Source organism: Propithecus coquereli, unplaced genomic scaffold (assembly GCF_000956105.1).
Source record: "Propithecus coquereli isolate 6110/MARCELLA unplaced genomic scaffold, Pcoq_1.0 Scaffold193, whole genome shotgun sequence".
In the NCBI taxonomy this organism is placed as follows: domain Eukaryota; kingdom Metazoa; phylum Chordata; class Mammalia; order Primates; family Indriidae; genus Propithecus; species Propithecus coquereli.
In genome coordinates, this window is record NW_012144190.1 from 1184149 (window position 1) to 1198454 (window position 14306).

The 14306-nt window shown below is 45.7% G+C and overlaps 1 protein-coding gene across 1 annotated transcript in view; it reads right to left on the minus strand.

Annotated features, from left to right (window-relative positions):
- LOC105809253 (sialic acid-binding Ig-like lectin 5) overlaps positions 1-3197 on the minus strand; it is a 6201-nt gene extending 3004 nt beyond the window's left edge. Inside the window, exons 1-4 of the mRNA XM_012643005.1 lie at positions 2960-3197; positions 1825-2109; positions 1227-1508; positions 970-1072 (exon numbers count right to left, since the gene is read on the minus strand). Coding sequence (XP_012498459.1) covers positions 970-1072; positions 1227-1508; positions 1825-2109; positions 2960-3197 — 908 coding nt within the window. The remainder of the gene's footprint in view (positions 1-969; positions 1073-1226; positions 1509-1824; positions 2110-2959) is intronic.
- Positions 3198-14306: the final 11109 nt, after the last annotated feature.

A 14306-nucleotide genomic window follows, 5' to 3' on the forward strand; every position in this document is an offset into this window, starting at 1 on the left:
CAATACTAATTATATTAAGTAAATTCACTTAAATCCAATGAAAAGATTACCAGACTGAAAAAAGTCAAAGTATATGCTGTTTATAAAACATATATATAAATCTTAAGGTCTCAGATTGAAAGCAGATGTGATAAGAAAAAAAAAAAGCTAGTGGAGCTGTACTAATATCTGGCAAAATGGACTTTTAAGCAAGAATGAAGAAGAAAAACAGTGTCTGACATCAGGAAGATGTACACATTTTTAAACAGACTTGAAACTAATGACATGCCTCAAGATATATAAAGCAAAAACTGACAGAATTTCAAGAAGAAACAGACAAATCTACAATCATTGTGGGATTTTTAAAACACATCTCTCTTATCATTAGAGCAAGTGGGCAAATAAATCAGTGTAAATAGAGAGTTAAACAGCCTGATTCATGAATTCAATTCAAAGAATATATATGTCTGTATGTATATACACATACACACAAATATACTTCATTCAACAAGTGTAGAATACACATTCTTTTCGAGCCTACATGAAATATTTATAAAAACTAAGCAAAATATATGCCACAAAGAATACAAAGAATTGAAATCATGTGTAGTATATTTTCTGACCTTCTTGGATTTAAGCTAGAAATAAGAAAAAGAGGACTATTGGAAAATATGGATCTGCCTTTTAGAAAACCTCATGGGGTCAAAAATCACAATGAAAATTAGAAATAGTATTTTACCAAATGATCATAAAATGACTTGTATTAAAATTTGTAAGATGCAGCTAAAGTTGTGCTTAGAGGGAAGTTTATAGCCTTAAACACAAATATTGGAAAAGAAGAATGGCTGAGAGTTAACGATATAAGAGTCCATTTGCAAAAGGCAGACAAAGCAGAACAAACTGGAAGAAAGTACAAGGAAGGAAATAACATTGATAAACGTAGCAGACATTGGGAAAGGCTTGCGGATGGGTTTGAACTTCGATACTCACACGAGGAGGACAAGGAAGAAGAGCAACAGTGCGACTGCGATGGCTCCATACACGATGCCCTGGATCAGGCCTTTCATGAACACTCTGGAAACGGAATTCTTATCTGGAATCAGAGAGAAGGGAGAGTGGTTTTTCACCGGAGGCTTGGAAGTCTGAGCTACAACTCTACCCTTTCCCTTGGCCCTGTGCCCATCCTCATCCCCCTCCTGTGCACCGTCTTCCTGACTCAGTCAGTCACTAGGCCCCTGTATGCTCGCCTGGCACCAGGAAGATCCTGGAAGTGTGGATTCCATGTCGGTTCTTCCCCTCACAGCGAAGTCTCGTGACTATTTCTGGCTCCCCGAGGAGGCTGATGGTGCTGTTGGCCCACGGGGCACGTGTGGTGGAGGTCACCCGGCGGATGTTGTCCATGCTGTTCACATCCACAAGGGCACCTCCCACCCACCACCGCACGAAGGGTGTGGGGGTCCCCTGGAAGGAACAGCTGCACTGCAGCATCTTCTCCAAGGAGCAGGAGGAGTCGAACAGCCTGGCAGGTGCTGTGGGGAGGGAGGGTCAGGAGTCAGCAAGGAATCCCGACTCTTCCTCCCCACTTCCTCCAGGACCCAGGCTTCTCCTCGTTTGCTATTCACAGGGAGCTTCAGAAAGACTTTCTGGAAGTCCGGAGGGGACTCTGAGCAATTCTCCTCCTCTGCCTCAGACTCTGGGTGAGCTCTCACCCCTGGCCTCTCAGCCCCAGAGGTCAGGGGAGGACGTGATGCTCCCCAGCCTTCTTCCCACAGCAACCCAGGGCTTTCTCTTGGGCCCACCATGTCTCCCACACACAGGCTCCTGCCTGTGCCCACCAGCACTCACAGTTTGCTTGGAGGTTGGCCATGCTACTTCTGGTCAAGTCAGCTAGGGAGAAGTTCAAGTAACATCTGAGGGTGGTGCCTTGGTCTTCAGGCTTTGGGGTGAGGTGCAGCACCAAGGAAGGAGAGTTGCTGGAGATGCCTGAGGTGGAGGACATGGCGGGCCCTTTCCAGGAGAGGAAGAGGGCTTTGGTTTCTTCACAGGTATCTTTGATGGTACAGTTCAAGGTCACAGGCTTCCCAGCTGCAAGAATCTCTGGGATGTGGAGCTCTGGGTTTTGAGTCAGGTCTACAGAAGAGAGGAGGAGATGGGGACAAGGAACCCTCATGGACACTTCACTGCTGCACAGCGTTTCCAGGTTGCGAAGTGCTTCCCCACCCGTTAGCTTCCTTGGAAAACCCCCACCTTCCCAACAATCTATGGAACCTGGGGTTGTTATTGTTGGGTGTTTTCTTTCTTTCTTTTTTTTTTTTTACAAAGATTTATATTTATTGAACACTGGGGATACAGTGGGAAATCAGAAACCCTCTTTTTGATAGTAAGTTACATTCTGATGAATCTTGGTCCAAGGTTCTTGCCCCTACTCTACAGTGTTGCCTGGCTGCAACTGTTATTTAGGCCTGTCACTGTATTTCACAAATAGATTTCCTTTCTCTGTGTGAAAGGGGCACACCCCATGGACCAGGTGAGCAAACCGAAGAGGCTTACTTAAGGTGGTAGAGCATGAACCTGAACTCTGGTTTTCCAAGACTGAGGGCGAGTGGATTTTCTGAGGATCTACATTGCTGGTGATCCCTTACCTCCCAGACTAGACTAGACTAAAGTTCCTACTCTGTCTCCCTCCCCCCAGCCCAACTCTCCGCTTAGGCTCTGCCCCTTCCCAGCCCCATCTGTGATCATCTCCCCTCAATCCCTTACTGGTTGGGTGCTACTGAGCGAGTCACTTCTCCTCTCTTCACCATTTCTATTTGGAAAAATAAATTACCAACTGTACCTATCTTGTTGCATTATTGTAAAAACTAAATACCCACGGTTTGTAAAGCCCAGTGTCTGGTGAAGTAAAAACCACCACAATTACCATAACCCCTTTTGGATTTCCTTCTTTCTCAACCACTTATTGCATGAGCTGGAATGTCACCTGACATGGAGAGTTTGATACTCTCCCTCAGGAAAGCACTCTTTTCTTCTCCTGGATCTGCATAGAGTAAGTACGTCACGCTGTCCCTTTTGAGTATGCCACGGATCAGCAGAGTACAGTCTTGGCCTTTAGGTTTCCCAAGAATGTGGAATCTGTCCTTGGCGTTGTCATCTACAGTAGCATTGGGTTCATCTGCAGCTGCAGGGGAGCTGATGTTTTTGTTCAGCCAGTGGCCCATGGTCATTGAATTGCTCGGGGATTCTTTGGGAAATTCAAATACACAAGGGATTATGGTGCACGGCCCCTCTTCCACTGGTATCTTCTTGACTTCCACCAAAACATGAGAAAGTAACCCTGTAAGGAGAGAGTCAAGTTTTGAAACAGACTCACCTAGCATCCTCCTGTACCCTACCTGTGCATTAAAGGATTAACCTTACCCAAGAAAGGCTTGGCACTTGCCCAGCCGGGAGGTGATCTCTAAGCCTTGGAACATCCTGCCTGCTAAGACTGTCTTTGTGTACCTGGGCCTTGGGCTACACCAAATAGTCTATGCTAACACTGTGATTTAGGTGAGGACCCTGGGCCCTGAGGTACCAGCTTGACCTGTGGATCGGCTGGAGACCAAGATCAGCCACCTTCATGACCAGCCTCCAGTAAAAACCTGGACATCAAATCTCGGGTGAGCTTCCCTACTTGGCATGTCTGTGCATACGGACACACGTTGTTGCTGAAAGAAGTAAGCTCTGTCCATGCAGCTCCACTGGGAGAGGGCAGCTGAACTTCCACCTGGTCTCTCCTGGACCCTGCCTCTGCGCCTCTTCCCTCTACTGGTTTTAATCTGTATTCTTTTGCTATAGTCAGCTGCAACCATGGGTGAAACAGTTCTGCTGAGTTCTGAGTCCTTCCTGTGAGTCACCGAATCGGAGGGTAGTCTCCGGGACTCCCAAACTGCACCACACCAATCCAGTCTGCTAGGTTTTTTGTCACTGTTGTTGTTGGTATTAATCGTATCTTGTGCCTCTGACCATGTCGCATCATTTCTGCGTCTCAGTTTCTCAATCAGAAAGATGGGTGCAACAACACGGATGCAGCAATGTTGTGAGAATCAAAGACGATAACTACAGAGGCACGTGGTCCCCTGTAATAAAAACTACAGATTGTAACTTAGCTGTTGGCTCTCAGTGAACAATTATTCCTTCCCTTTCCTTCCCCATTTCCTAGGTGACAGCTCTGTCATGTATGGAACGGATGGACTGGGGCAAAGTAAATGGTTCCTAAGGTCGCGTCTACGAATGGCATCTTAAAATGATGGCAGTGATACCAACCTATGTGAGCTCTTAACAGGGTTCCCAGAGCCTTCACAGATATCTGATCAAGCCATTCTCATAACGGTTTCATTATTACTCCCATAGACATATGGGGAAACTGAGGCTCAATGAGATTGAGGGCCTTGCCCTACATCATAGATAGAGGATTAATGGCATCGGACCAGACTGGGCCTTGTGCTTCCCACACGCTAAGTCAGGACTCCAGTCATCACAGCCAGGGGTCTTCACACATTGGGTTCTGGGCCACCATGCTGTTCCTCTTCTCTAAGATGTGACTAGTAACACCCACCACACTGCGACGGTGTTGGGAGAGCAGACATGGATACATTTATCACCTAAGTTCTAGAGTGGAACTGGGAGTCAGAAGAGGTGGGAACCCCACTAGCAACATTTCTAGTGACTTTTGGCAAATTGAAATGGAAAGTAATTAACCTCTGAAGTCTTTTTTCTCATCTGTGAAATGGGGATAATAGTTCCGTAGGGAGTTACTGGGTGGATGAAACAGAACGCACGGTGGGTCACAGTGCCAACCGTAGAACATGCACACGGAAGGCGTCTGCTACTTATTATGTATCGAGTACCTAATTCCTGTGTCCTCACCTCCTCCCCTCTCCATCTCACCTCAGCCCTGCCCACCTTCCACCTCCACACCCCACCCCGGGCTCTTTCTTGGCTTCCTCAGGCACCTCCACCGGCCTCCCAACCCCCTTACCCAAGCACAGCAGTGGTAGAGCCATCAGCACCAGCAGGACCTCAGGGGCAGGAGAGGACCAGGACGTCTCCTGCTGCTGACTCTGACCTTGGATCCCTCCTTCCTGGAGGGCAGGATTCGGGTTGGATGAGCAGTGGGACAGCAGTAAGAGGCATGGGATGGGGGTAGAAATAAGCCTACTGATGGCGAGGGGCTCTTATCTCTTCAGTCACCCTTAAGGTCTCTTCATCTTGCAAATTTAGGAGCCTGATGGACCAGGAGTCTTGCCACGGCTCTGTGAAGCCCCAACACTGCGTCTGCTTTCCTCTCTCTCCTCCAGTCTTCATTCCCAGGTCACCCTTCCTTCAAAGGGCCTCAGACGCAAGGCTCAGGAGCTTGGACTCTCTCCCGAGTCAGTGGGGAAGTCACAGAAATCACGGAAAGGTTTTGGACCACGGGGCACAGGTTTGGGTGTTCTGAAGGTCTCCGTGGGTTTGCACTCGGGAGGAGGCAACAGTCCAGGAGAAAGATGAGGAAGGCCGAGCTGGAACAGTAGCTACGGGGGATGGAAAGAAGGCCATGAATGCTTAGGAGACGTATTTGAGAAATAAACGTTTCTGTGCCTGACGGCATGAATTCCAAACTCCCCTGCCTTGCACTCAAAGCTCTCCATGATTGTGCCCCACATTTTCTCTTTCTCCCCTGCCCCCTGCCCTACACCCCATCACTGTTCCCATGCCAAAGAGAGAAAGGTACCGTTTCTACAGCTACTCTGCACATCCTACCTCTGTGTTACTCAGGCCACCTCACTTTTCATGGCGTCCTTCTGCACCTCTGTCCTCCACCACACTCAAATCCTCCCCTCCTTCCAAGTCCAGGTCAAATGTAACCTTCTCCTGGAAGCTCCTTCCTGGGTCTCCACAACCAGAAAGGAGCTTCCTCTCTCAGACTGGCTTCCACACCCCACCTGTCCATCTGTCCTAGGACAATGTCCCAGGTGGAGGGAGCTGCCTGTCTGATGTCCACCCTCCCCTTCCTCCTTAGTATTTCAAATTTGTTTAGGCGATCAAGCCCCAAGTTTGAAAAAAAAGTCTCTATTTCCCTGCCTCCCTTACATCTAGGGGTGGCCACAGTTCTGGCCAGTGAGCCAAGTAGAAGAAAAATTCTATCGAGTTACTATCAACAAATAAAAGCCTATTCAGCCCCCCTTCCCTTTTTTGGCCATCATAATTGAGCTCTGAAGGCTTTTTTGCTTTTTGCATATAATAATACTAGCTAACAGAATTCCAGGGCCTGGTTTATAAAAACGTAAGTTTTCATAATTAAGTAGATAAGTCTCAGAAAGAGTGGAAGGAAATGTTTCCTTCCCCTGAAGCAATAAATCAAAAGATATTGTTCTGTGTCATAAGACGGTTCAAAGAATCTGCTTTGATACTGTGCAAAACTAGGAATGTTTGTGAGAATATCATTTCTGTTCTCCTCTGCAATATACAGTTTCTATGAATATTCATGATGATTGCTGACTTGTTCTCATCTTTGTTAATACAAACCTGCCTTTGGAAGAACAATTTAAACCAACCGGTCTTATGAGATTCCAAAGATGTTAGAAATTATTCCCTGTCTCATGAAAACGATCTCCAAAATAAAATTCTGACGGGTTGTCTTACTAGATGATTTCTTGCTCTGGTAATAACATCATTGTCACTGACACCTCTGTTTTCCTAAGTTCTATACCTATCTGTAGGACTGTACTCTTCTCTTTTTCCTCATGAACAATGCAAAAATAAGAACCTTTGACTTTGCTAGATTTATTATTAAGCAAATATATTGAGAGACTTGTCTACTTAAAATATCAAATATAAGAGGCTATCAGCTAGAGAGTTTGGGGGGTTCTGCTTTTCTGATACTGGCAACACCACTGCTTCCTCCTTCCTCCCTGGAAGACGGATGTGATTATGGAGGTGGAGCAGCCACCTGGCAATCATGGGATAACCACACAGATGAAACTCAGAGGTTTGAGGACGTTGTTGAGAACAACACAGGGAGCCTGGCTCCCCGACGCCTTGGGGAGCTGCTACAACAACACAGCCTACTGCCGTATTTCTTCTGCATGTGGTTGTCACGCAAGTTGGGGGATTGATGAAGTATCTTTCCAGGAAATCTATTTAAGAGTGAACTCCTTCAGGGAAAGTCCTACATCAAATAGACTTTTGTGTCCTCCACAGTGCTGGGAAGGGCTCTTGTCTGACAAATATTCGCTGAGGGAAAAAAAAACAAACAAGCACAATTTTTTCCTGGTTTGTGAAAAGGATTCACTTGGAATTGAGTTGCCTGAGTTTGAGCCTCAGCTGTTCACCGTGCCTGACACGGCTTTCCGGCTCACCCAGTGGACACTCCCAACCACCCTATCCCTTGCTGGTACCACCAGGGAGGCCAGAAATCATGAAGACTTCCCTAGCTTCCTTTGCAGTAGGGGTGGCTACATGACACAGTTCTGATCCATGCAGTGCAAATGGAAGTCTGCTGGGGTTCTGAAAAGATGTTTAAAGATCGTCTTTATCGAGGTGTAGTTTACATCGAACAAAAGGCATCAATTTCATATGTACAGTTCCTCATATGTTGACAAATGAATGTACGTATTTAATCACCATCTCAGTCAAGATACAGAACACTTCCACCAACCTCTATTTCTTTTGCTCGCATATAGAAATCCAGTTGGTATCTTGACCCTTCTGAACTTACTCGTCAATTCTAGTAGCTTTTTTGCAGATTCTTTGAGATTTTTCTATGTAGAAAATCATGTTACCTATGAATAAGGACAGTCTTATTTCTTCTTTTACAGTCTGTATGTCATTTATTTCTTTTTCTTGCATTATCGCACTGGCGAAGACCTCCTGTGCAGTGCTGAATGTAGGGGTGCCTGTATACGTTCTTGCCTCGTTTCTGATCTTAGATGGGAGCAATCTTTAATCATTAAGCATGATATTAGTTGTAACTTTTTCATAGATACTATAGTTCCAAAAACTGAATCATCTCCAGCTCTGAGTCTATTGACTTATCTCCAGAAAGTGGGTGGGTTTTTGTTTTATTTATTTATTTTTTTACTTTCTGTCTCAATTTTTGATTAAATGACAGATATTAGGTGAAGAAGAAGAGTGAAGGCTGAGGTAAGTAGTATTCATGCTTAGAAAAAGGCATGCCTCTTCTTTGATTGGGCCCTTATGGTGAGAGGTTGAGTAAATCTAATTAGTAGGTGATCAGGATATGGATTTTGTTATTGAGTTAGTTACTTTCACTGTATCATAGACTTCAATGCCTCCAGGAGGGGGCTGCTTCTATTTTGTTCTTAGTGTGGGGCCTAGGGTGCTGAGGGTTTATTTTTTTATATTCATGCTCCAACTTCAACTTTTGGCAATCCCTGTATACCTGGCCCTGGCGGGGGCTCTCTTCATGCTCTGGCCCTTCCACCAGCAATAGGTTGCTGTTGCCAGGTCCTGGTGGGGGCGAGGAGGGGCTCTTTTCTGTTGGTTCAGCCTCAGCCTTAGGAGGGCATCGATGTCTGCCCCGCAGAGGATGGGTTTTCTCAGCATTCTTACCCCTCCTCTGCCTTATATCTCCAGGGGTTCTTGGGCAGGGGAGCGTTTCCTGCCCCTTCCCCAGAACCGGTGGGTCTGTGCTTAGGCCCTGGGTGTGGAAATGTTTCCGTCCCTCCCCTAAAGGCACATGGATTTTGCTTTCTCCTCCTGAGTAGCTGTGGATCTTTTCTTAGACCCTGGCAGCAAGAGGGTTTCCTACCCTATACCCAGAGGTTTAAGCTTTTGTTTCTTTTGAAAGGAAGGTCCAAGGAATGGGCTAGGCTTTCATGCTGCTTTACCATGGGAGGAGGAGGGGTTGCTTTCTCCAGCCCCCAGCCTTGTCCTCGATCTTTCTTGTGCTCACCTGGTAGAGGCCAGTGGAGAAGAGCACGTAAGCGTGGACAATCTTTGCATCTGGAACTCTCAGTTATTCTAAACTATCAAGCTGGGTCACACTCAGTCTTTAAGAATTCCTCACAATTGAATCTTTTTCTTGTCTTCTTTTATGATGATCTCCTCTTCCTCCCATGTCCTGCCAAGGATGAAACCGTTCCTGGGTTCCTGCTCTCCTTGGAGGGGCTCATCACTGTCCGAAACTCGGCGAGCTCTGTTGCCTTGCAGCCTCAGCCCCTTGACTAACTCGGTAAGAGTCATTAATCTGCAGATTACTTGGCTTTTTGTCATTGTTAGGGTGGAAGGGATGCTCTCTTGCAGCTTTCTACATCCTAAGAGGAAGCAGGCCTCCTCCCTCCAGATTTCTTTTTATCTCTTCTGATGTTGCTATTTTTCTTGATTTTAGATGTTTTTATAGCTTGTGGCAGTTTAAAATAATTTTGGCTGTAATCACCAAAAAACACTGCTTTGAATGGATTAAACAAATAGGGATCTATTTTTCTCACATAATCAGAAGTTAGGAGGTTGGTAGCCACAGTACTGGCCCAGGGGCTCGTTACTTCTCCTGGTCCTTTCCCTCTTGCTTGTCACCTCCTGGTTGCAAGACGGCTACTCCCACTGCAAGCAAAACGTCTGAATTCAAGGCAGGAAGAAATGCGATGGGAGGGGAGTCTAAGGAGCTAGTCTAAGGAGAGTCCCAGGGCTTGGGGCTGGGGACGGCACGTGGTCCTTGGCTCCTACTATTTGGATTAGCCTCCTGTATAGGAAAAACCAAACTCTGTGTTTGCTTCTCACACTCAACTCGGAACACTTCCATGACCAGAGGTATGGGGGTTTCTCCCACACCAAGAAATTCTCCATTTCTCCATGGACACCAATTTTATGTTCTACATTTCAATTCAATTCTCAGATTAACCAGAGTTAGTGCAAACCCCATAGGTTAAGGGCTCAGTTCCACAAGACTGCCCACCCCCCTCTTCACACCCTAATCACAAGTAGTAGGTCCCCAGCTTACCCACAACTTCTGTCCAGAGTGGTCACAAATTAGAGGTTCTCATGCCCCCCTCTTGGATTTGATAATTTGCTAGGATGGCTCCAAAACTGAGGGAAACAATTTACTTACTAGATTACCGGTTTGTTACAAAGGATCCCACTCACAAACAGCCACATGGAAGCGATACCTAAGGCAAGGTCTGCGGGAAGGGTACAGAGCTCCCATCCCTCTACGAGGGGCACCCTCCTCGTGTTCAGCAACTGGAAGCTCTCCAAACCCCGTCCTTTTGGCTTTTTATGGAGGCTTCATCATGCAGGCATTATTATTTAAATCAGTGGCCAGTGGTGATCAACTCAACCTTCAGCCCCTCTCCCATCCTCAGAGGTCAAGGTGTGGAGCTAAAGTTCTAACCCTCCAATCACAAGGTTGGTTTCCCTAGCAACCAGTCCCCATTATTAGGGCTTTCTAAAAGTCACCTCGTTAACATAAACTCAGGTATGGTTAAAAGGGGCTTGTTATGAATAATGAGAGACACTCCTATTACCTTAGTCTTTGTCGTCACTTAGGAAATTCCATGGGTTTTAGGAGCTCTGGCCAGGAACGGGACTATAACGATTATAAGTCCTTATCCTGCTGGGTTCTTGCTCATGTTGCTTGGGCATCATCCTTCACCCTGAACCAACCCTATCAGAGCTCTCCCGAGTCCCCCAGAATAGGGCACCCTTTGTTGCTGTTCTGTATCAACTTTGGATCTTAGTAAATATGAAAAGGCTGTCTAAGGCCCTTCACCTTGCCCATTCAGTCTTTGGTGAATACGTGATCATTCTTTCCTTCTTGCTCTACTTTGAAATGGGTGGCAATTTGATGAGGTTCCTTGGGCCCATCTGTGTGGACAGCCCTGTGAACATTATTTTCCCTCTGTTCCTGGGGATGGGAGACCTTCTTGTTGGTCATGGATTTCATACTTCTCTGGATCCTGTCCTTTTCTTTCTCCATTTTCATGAACCAAAAACTATCTAGTGTTTCTGTTTTCCTCGGCTGTCACCACTCCTGGACTGCGGTTGGTGGTGCAAAATAAAAATAAAATCCTAAGCCTCCCCTGCAACAGATTGAACAGACCCCTCTTGGCTAAGGAGACCCCAGAAAAACCTTAAAATCAAGTTTCCAGACCATGGGAGGTCAGTCACACCTCAATATACCCCCTTCCTCGTTAACATTTACCAGGTTATTTCCTAAGAGTTAAACAGAAACCAGCCCTGGAAAAACAGTGACGGCCCTGCTCCGTCACTGACTTCAGTCAATCGCTGGATGTCACAGCCGGACTCCCCTTCTTTTTTGAGGTTTCCACGAGGCAGCTGACTGGTGTCACCATGCACAATAAAGTTCTCCTTTCCACAGGAGAACTGGCTGTGGCTGGTTTACAGAGGCTGTGCACAAGATGCCTGTGTCCTTTGCTTCACCTTTTGCTGTGTAAAGCTTAATTTTAAGTTAAGTCTTCACCCTAAAGTAACCATGAGACATATGGACATATATAACATACATGTTTGCTCACCACGCATGCAAATGACCGCCCTTCATGAATATTCATAACTCCTCCTATAACCTATTGAATATGTATATTTAGCCAATCCATTTAGCATAAAATTCCTGTCTCACCCTTGCTCCAGGGAGGTGCCTGCTTTGGGTCTCAGCCAAAGGCTCTGCTTCCTGGCCTGTAGGTTGCAACACTTTTAAAGAAATAAAGCTCTCCTTTCCATATTTATGGATTTCATGATTTTTAGGTCAATAGTGGACAGGGCAGACAGGCCCTCTTCTCAAGGGCCCACAAAGCCCCTCATTCCGATGTAGTAGTTAAGGATATGGGCTCCACCAAATCTCCCAGGTTTTAATCACTGTTTACCCCTTTATGAGCTGGGCCATGGTTTCCTCACCTGTAAACTGGAGATCAGAACAGAGCCTACCTCAAAGGATTATTATAAGGATTAAATACTTAATCTATTAATATATAGAAACATAAAAATTATTACAGTGGCTCATAGTAATCAATAAATGGTAATAATATTGTTATTATCATGATTTACTTGAACCTCTAATCCTGGAGATATTTTCCTACTCTTGGGTAAGAGAGGAATAGCTGTTTTTTACGCCATGAGTTGCATTAAGGTAAAGGCATTTGAAATTCAGAATGCTTCAACTTTTGAAATCCAAAAACTTTGTTTTCAATCCATCATCCTTCTTATGAGTTTCAAAATTATATTTTAAACCTCAAAGTTTTGTTCTTTCTTCAGTATCCATGTTTTCAGTACATTCCATGTTTTTGCACATTTTTTTTGTAATGCCCTCCTTCTCTTCGATGCCACTGACCAAGTTGGGAAATGATTAGGGAGTGGAAGAGATTGCTGGGGAAAGAGACTCACAGGTTAATATAGCAAAATATTATCTCTTGAGTCTGGGCGAGATTCATATATTTCTGAGTCTGCCTGGCACATTAATTGGTGGGGGGGGGGAGTAGGTTTTCCCCATGTCTCTCTGAATGTAGAAAGAAAAGCCTTTTAGCAAAATGTATCCTAAGAGAAGGGGAAACCAGGTGCTATGAACTTAGTGATTAAGAAGACCTTGTAGAGGAGGAACTATACTCACCGTAGCATAGTATGTTTGTGTCTTGGCCTCACTTTTAGGAGGTCCATATCCGACAGCAGGAAGCCAAAACCCACTGAGGTATGTATTCATTCTCTATTGTTGCTTAATAAATCACCACGATGTTAATAACTCAAAACAATACACACTTATTATCTCACAGTTTCTGTGGGTCAGGAATCGGGGTGTGGCTTAGCTGAGTTTTCTGCTTCAGGGTCTCTGACAAGGCTGCAACTAAAGTGTCAGCCGGAGTTAAGGTTTCATCTGAAGGCACAACTGGGGAAGGATCTGCTTCCAAGCTCACTTACAGGGTTGTTGGCAGAATTTCAGTTCCACAAGGGCTGTTGGACCGAGTTCCTCACTGGCTGTTGGCAGAGGCTGCCCTCAGTCCCCTGCCACATGAACCTCCCTAATGTGGCAATTTCCTTCATCAAAAGTAACAAGAGAGTCAGCTAGCACGATGGAAGTCACAAGTTCATGTCGTCTAACCACAGGAGTGACATCTCATCACCTCTGCCATCATCTGTTGGTTAGAAGCAAGTCACAGGTCAGCTCACATTCAACGGGAGGGCATCACAAAAGTGTGTGAATACCAAGAAGGGATCACTGCGGGCCTCTTAGAATCTGTCTGCCACGAGGCACAAGCAACATTGCTATGGGATTCCTCTAACAGTATATAACACAAGGGGAAAGGCGCCTTCCACCCTCAATTCGACACAGAGTTTTGCAAAGCTTTGGGATACTTGGTGGATGCATCCTACAGGGCAAAGAAGTAGAAGTGGTATCAACTCTTCCTGCCATGCCTTCTGGAAGCTCCGAGACAGACCATTAGGGACAGGCAGGAGAAGGGTAACTACAGCCTCTAATGGGGCCTGGTGCACCCCCAGAACAGGAGTGCCAGCCTGACCTGTAAAAGCATGAAGCTTCCGTGCTTGCAAGAGCCAGAAGGGCATCTGTTTGTGAAGTCATAGGAGAATCCCTGGGGCCTCCCAGAAGAACTTTTGGGGAGACGATGTGGAGACTATGGAGGAGGCTCTGTAGCTGAGGAAGGAGAGTGGAGTTTCCATTGCTCCATTGTTCCAGTGTTTCCACCTTTGCCCCTCCACAGCCCCTTATCCACATGGCACCTAGAACTAACCCTTTGAATCATAGATTGTAACCCTCTGCTCATAACCCTCTGGTGGCTTAACTTTACTTTCAGAATAAAGCTCAGACTTTGACAGAATATTTTTATCTAGAATATGCAATAGACTGCTTGAAATACTACCGCTCTGCTTCCCCTCTGGTTCCCATCCTCTCCTGGTCAGCTTTCGCCACTTCACATTACTCAGAAAAGTAACTCTCTCTTACTAGAATGTGAGCTCCTTGAGAAAATTAGTCATATCCACATTGCTTTTGTGTGACGTGTTGGAGTCACCTTTGACTGTCAAGTTTGAGTCACTGTTGTGTCTCCAGTACCCAGCACAGAATCTGGAACACGACCGGTGCATCACAAAACCTCATCAGATGAAAGATTTGGAACCAAGAAATATGGGTTCTAGCTGTGGCTCTGCAGATATTTTTAAAAATGTATATTGAATAATCATGGCAGCCCATGTGCTGTGCATAGGAGATTCACACTATCATTCTTAAACCTCACAACAACATGGTGATGAAGTTGTCGATACATCATCACTTCACAAGTAAGGAAACTGAGGCCCAGAGAACGGTAGGGACTGGTCAGGGTCAC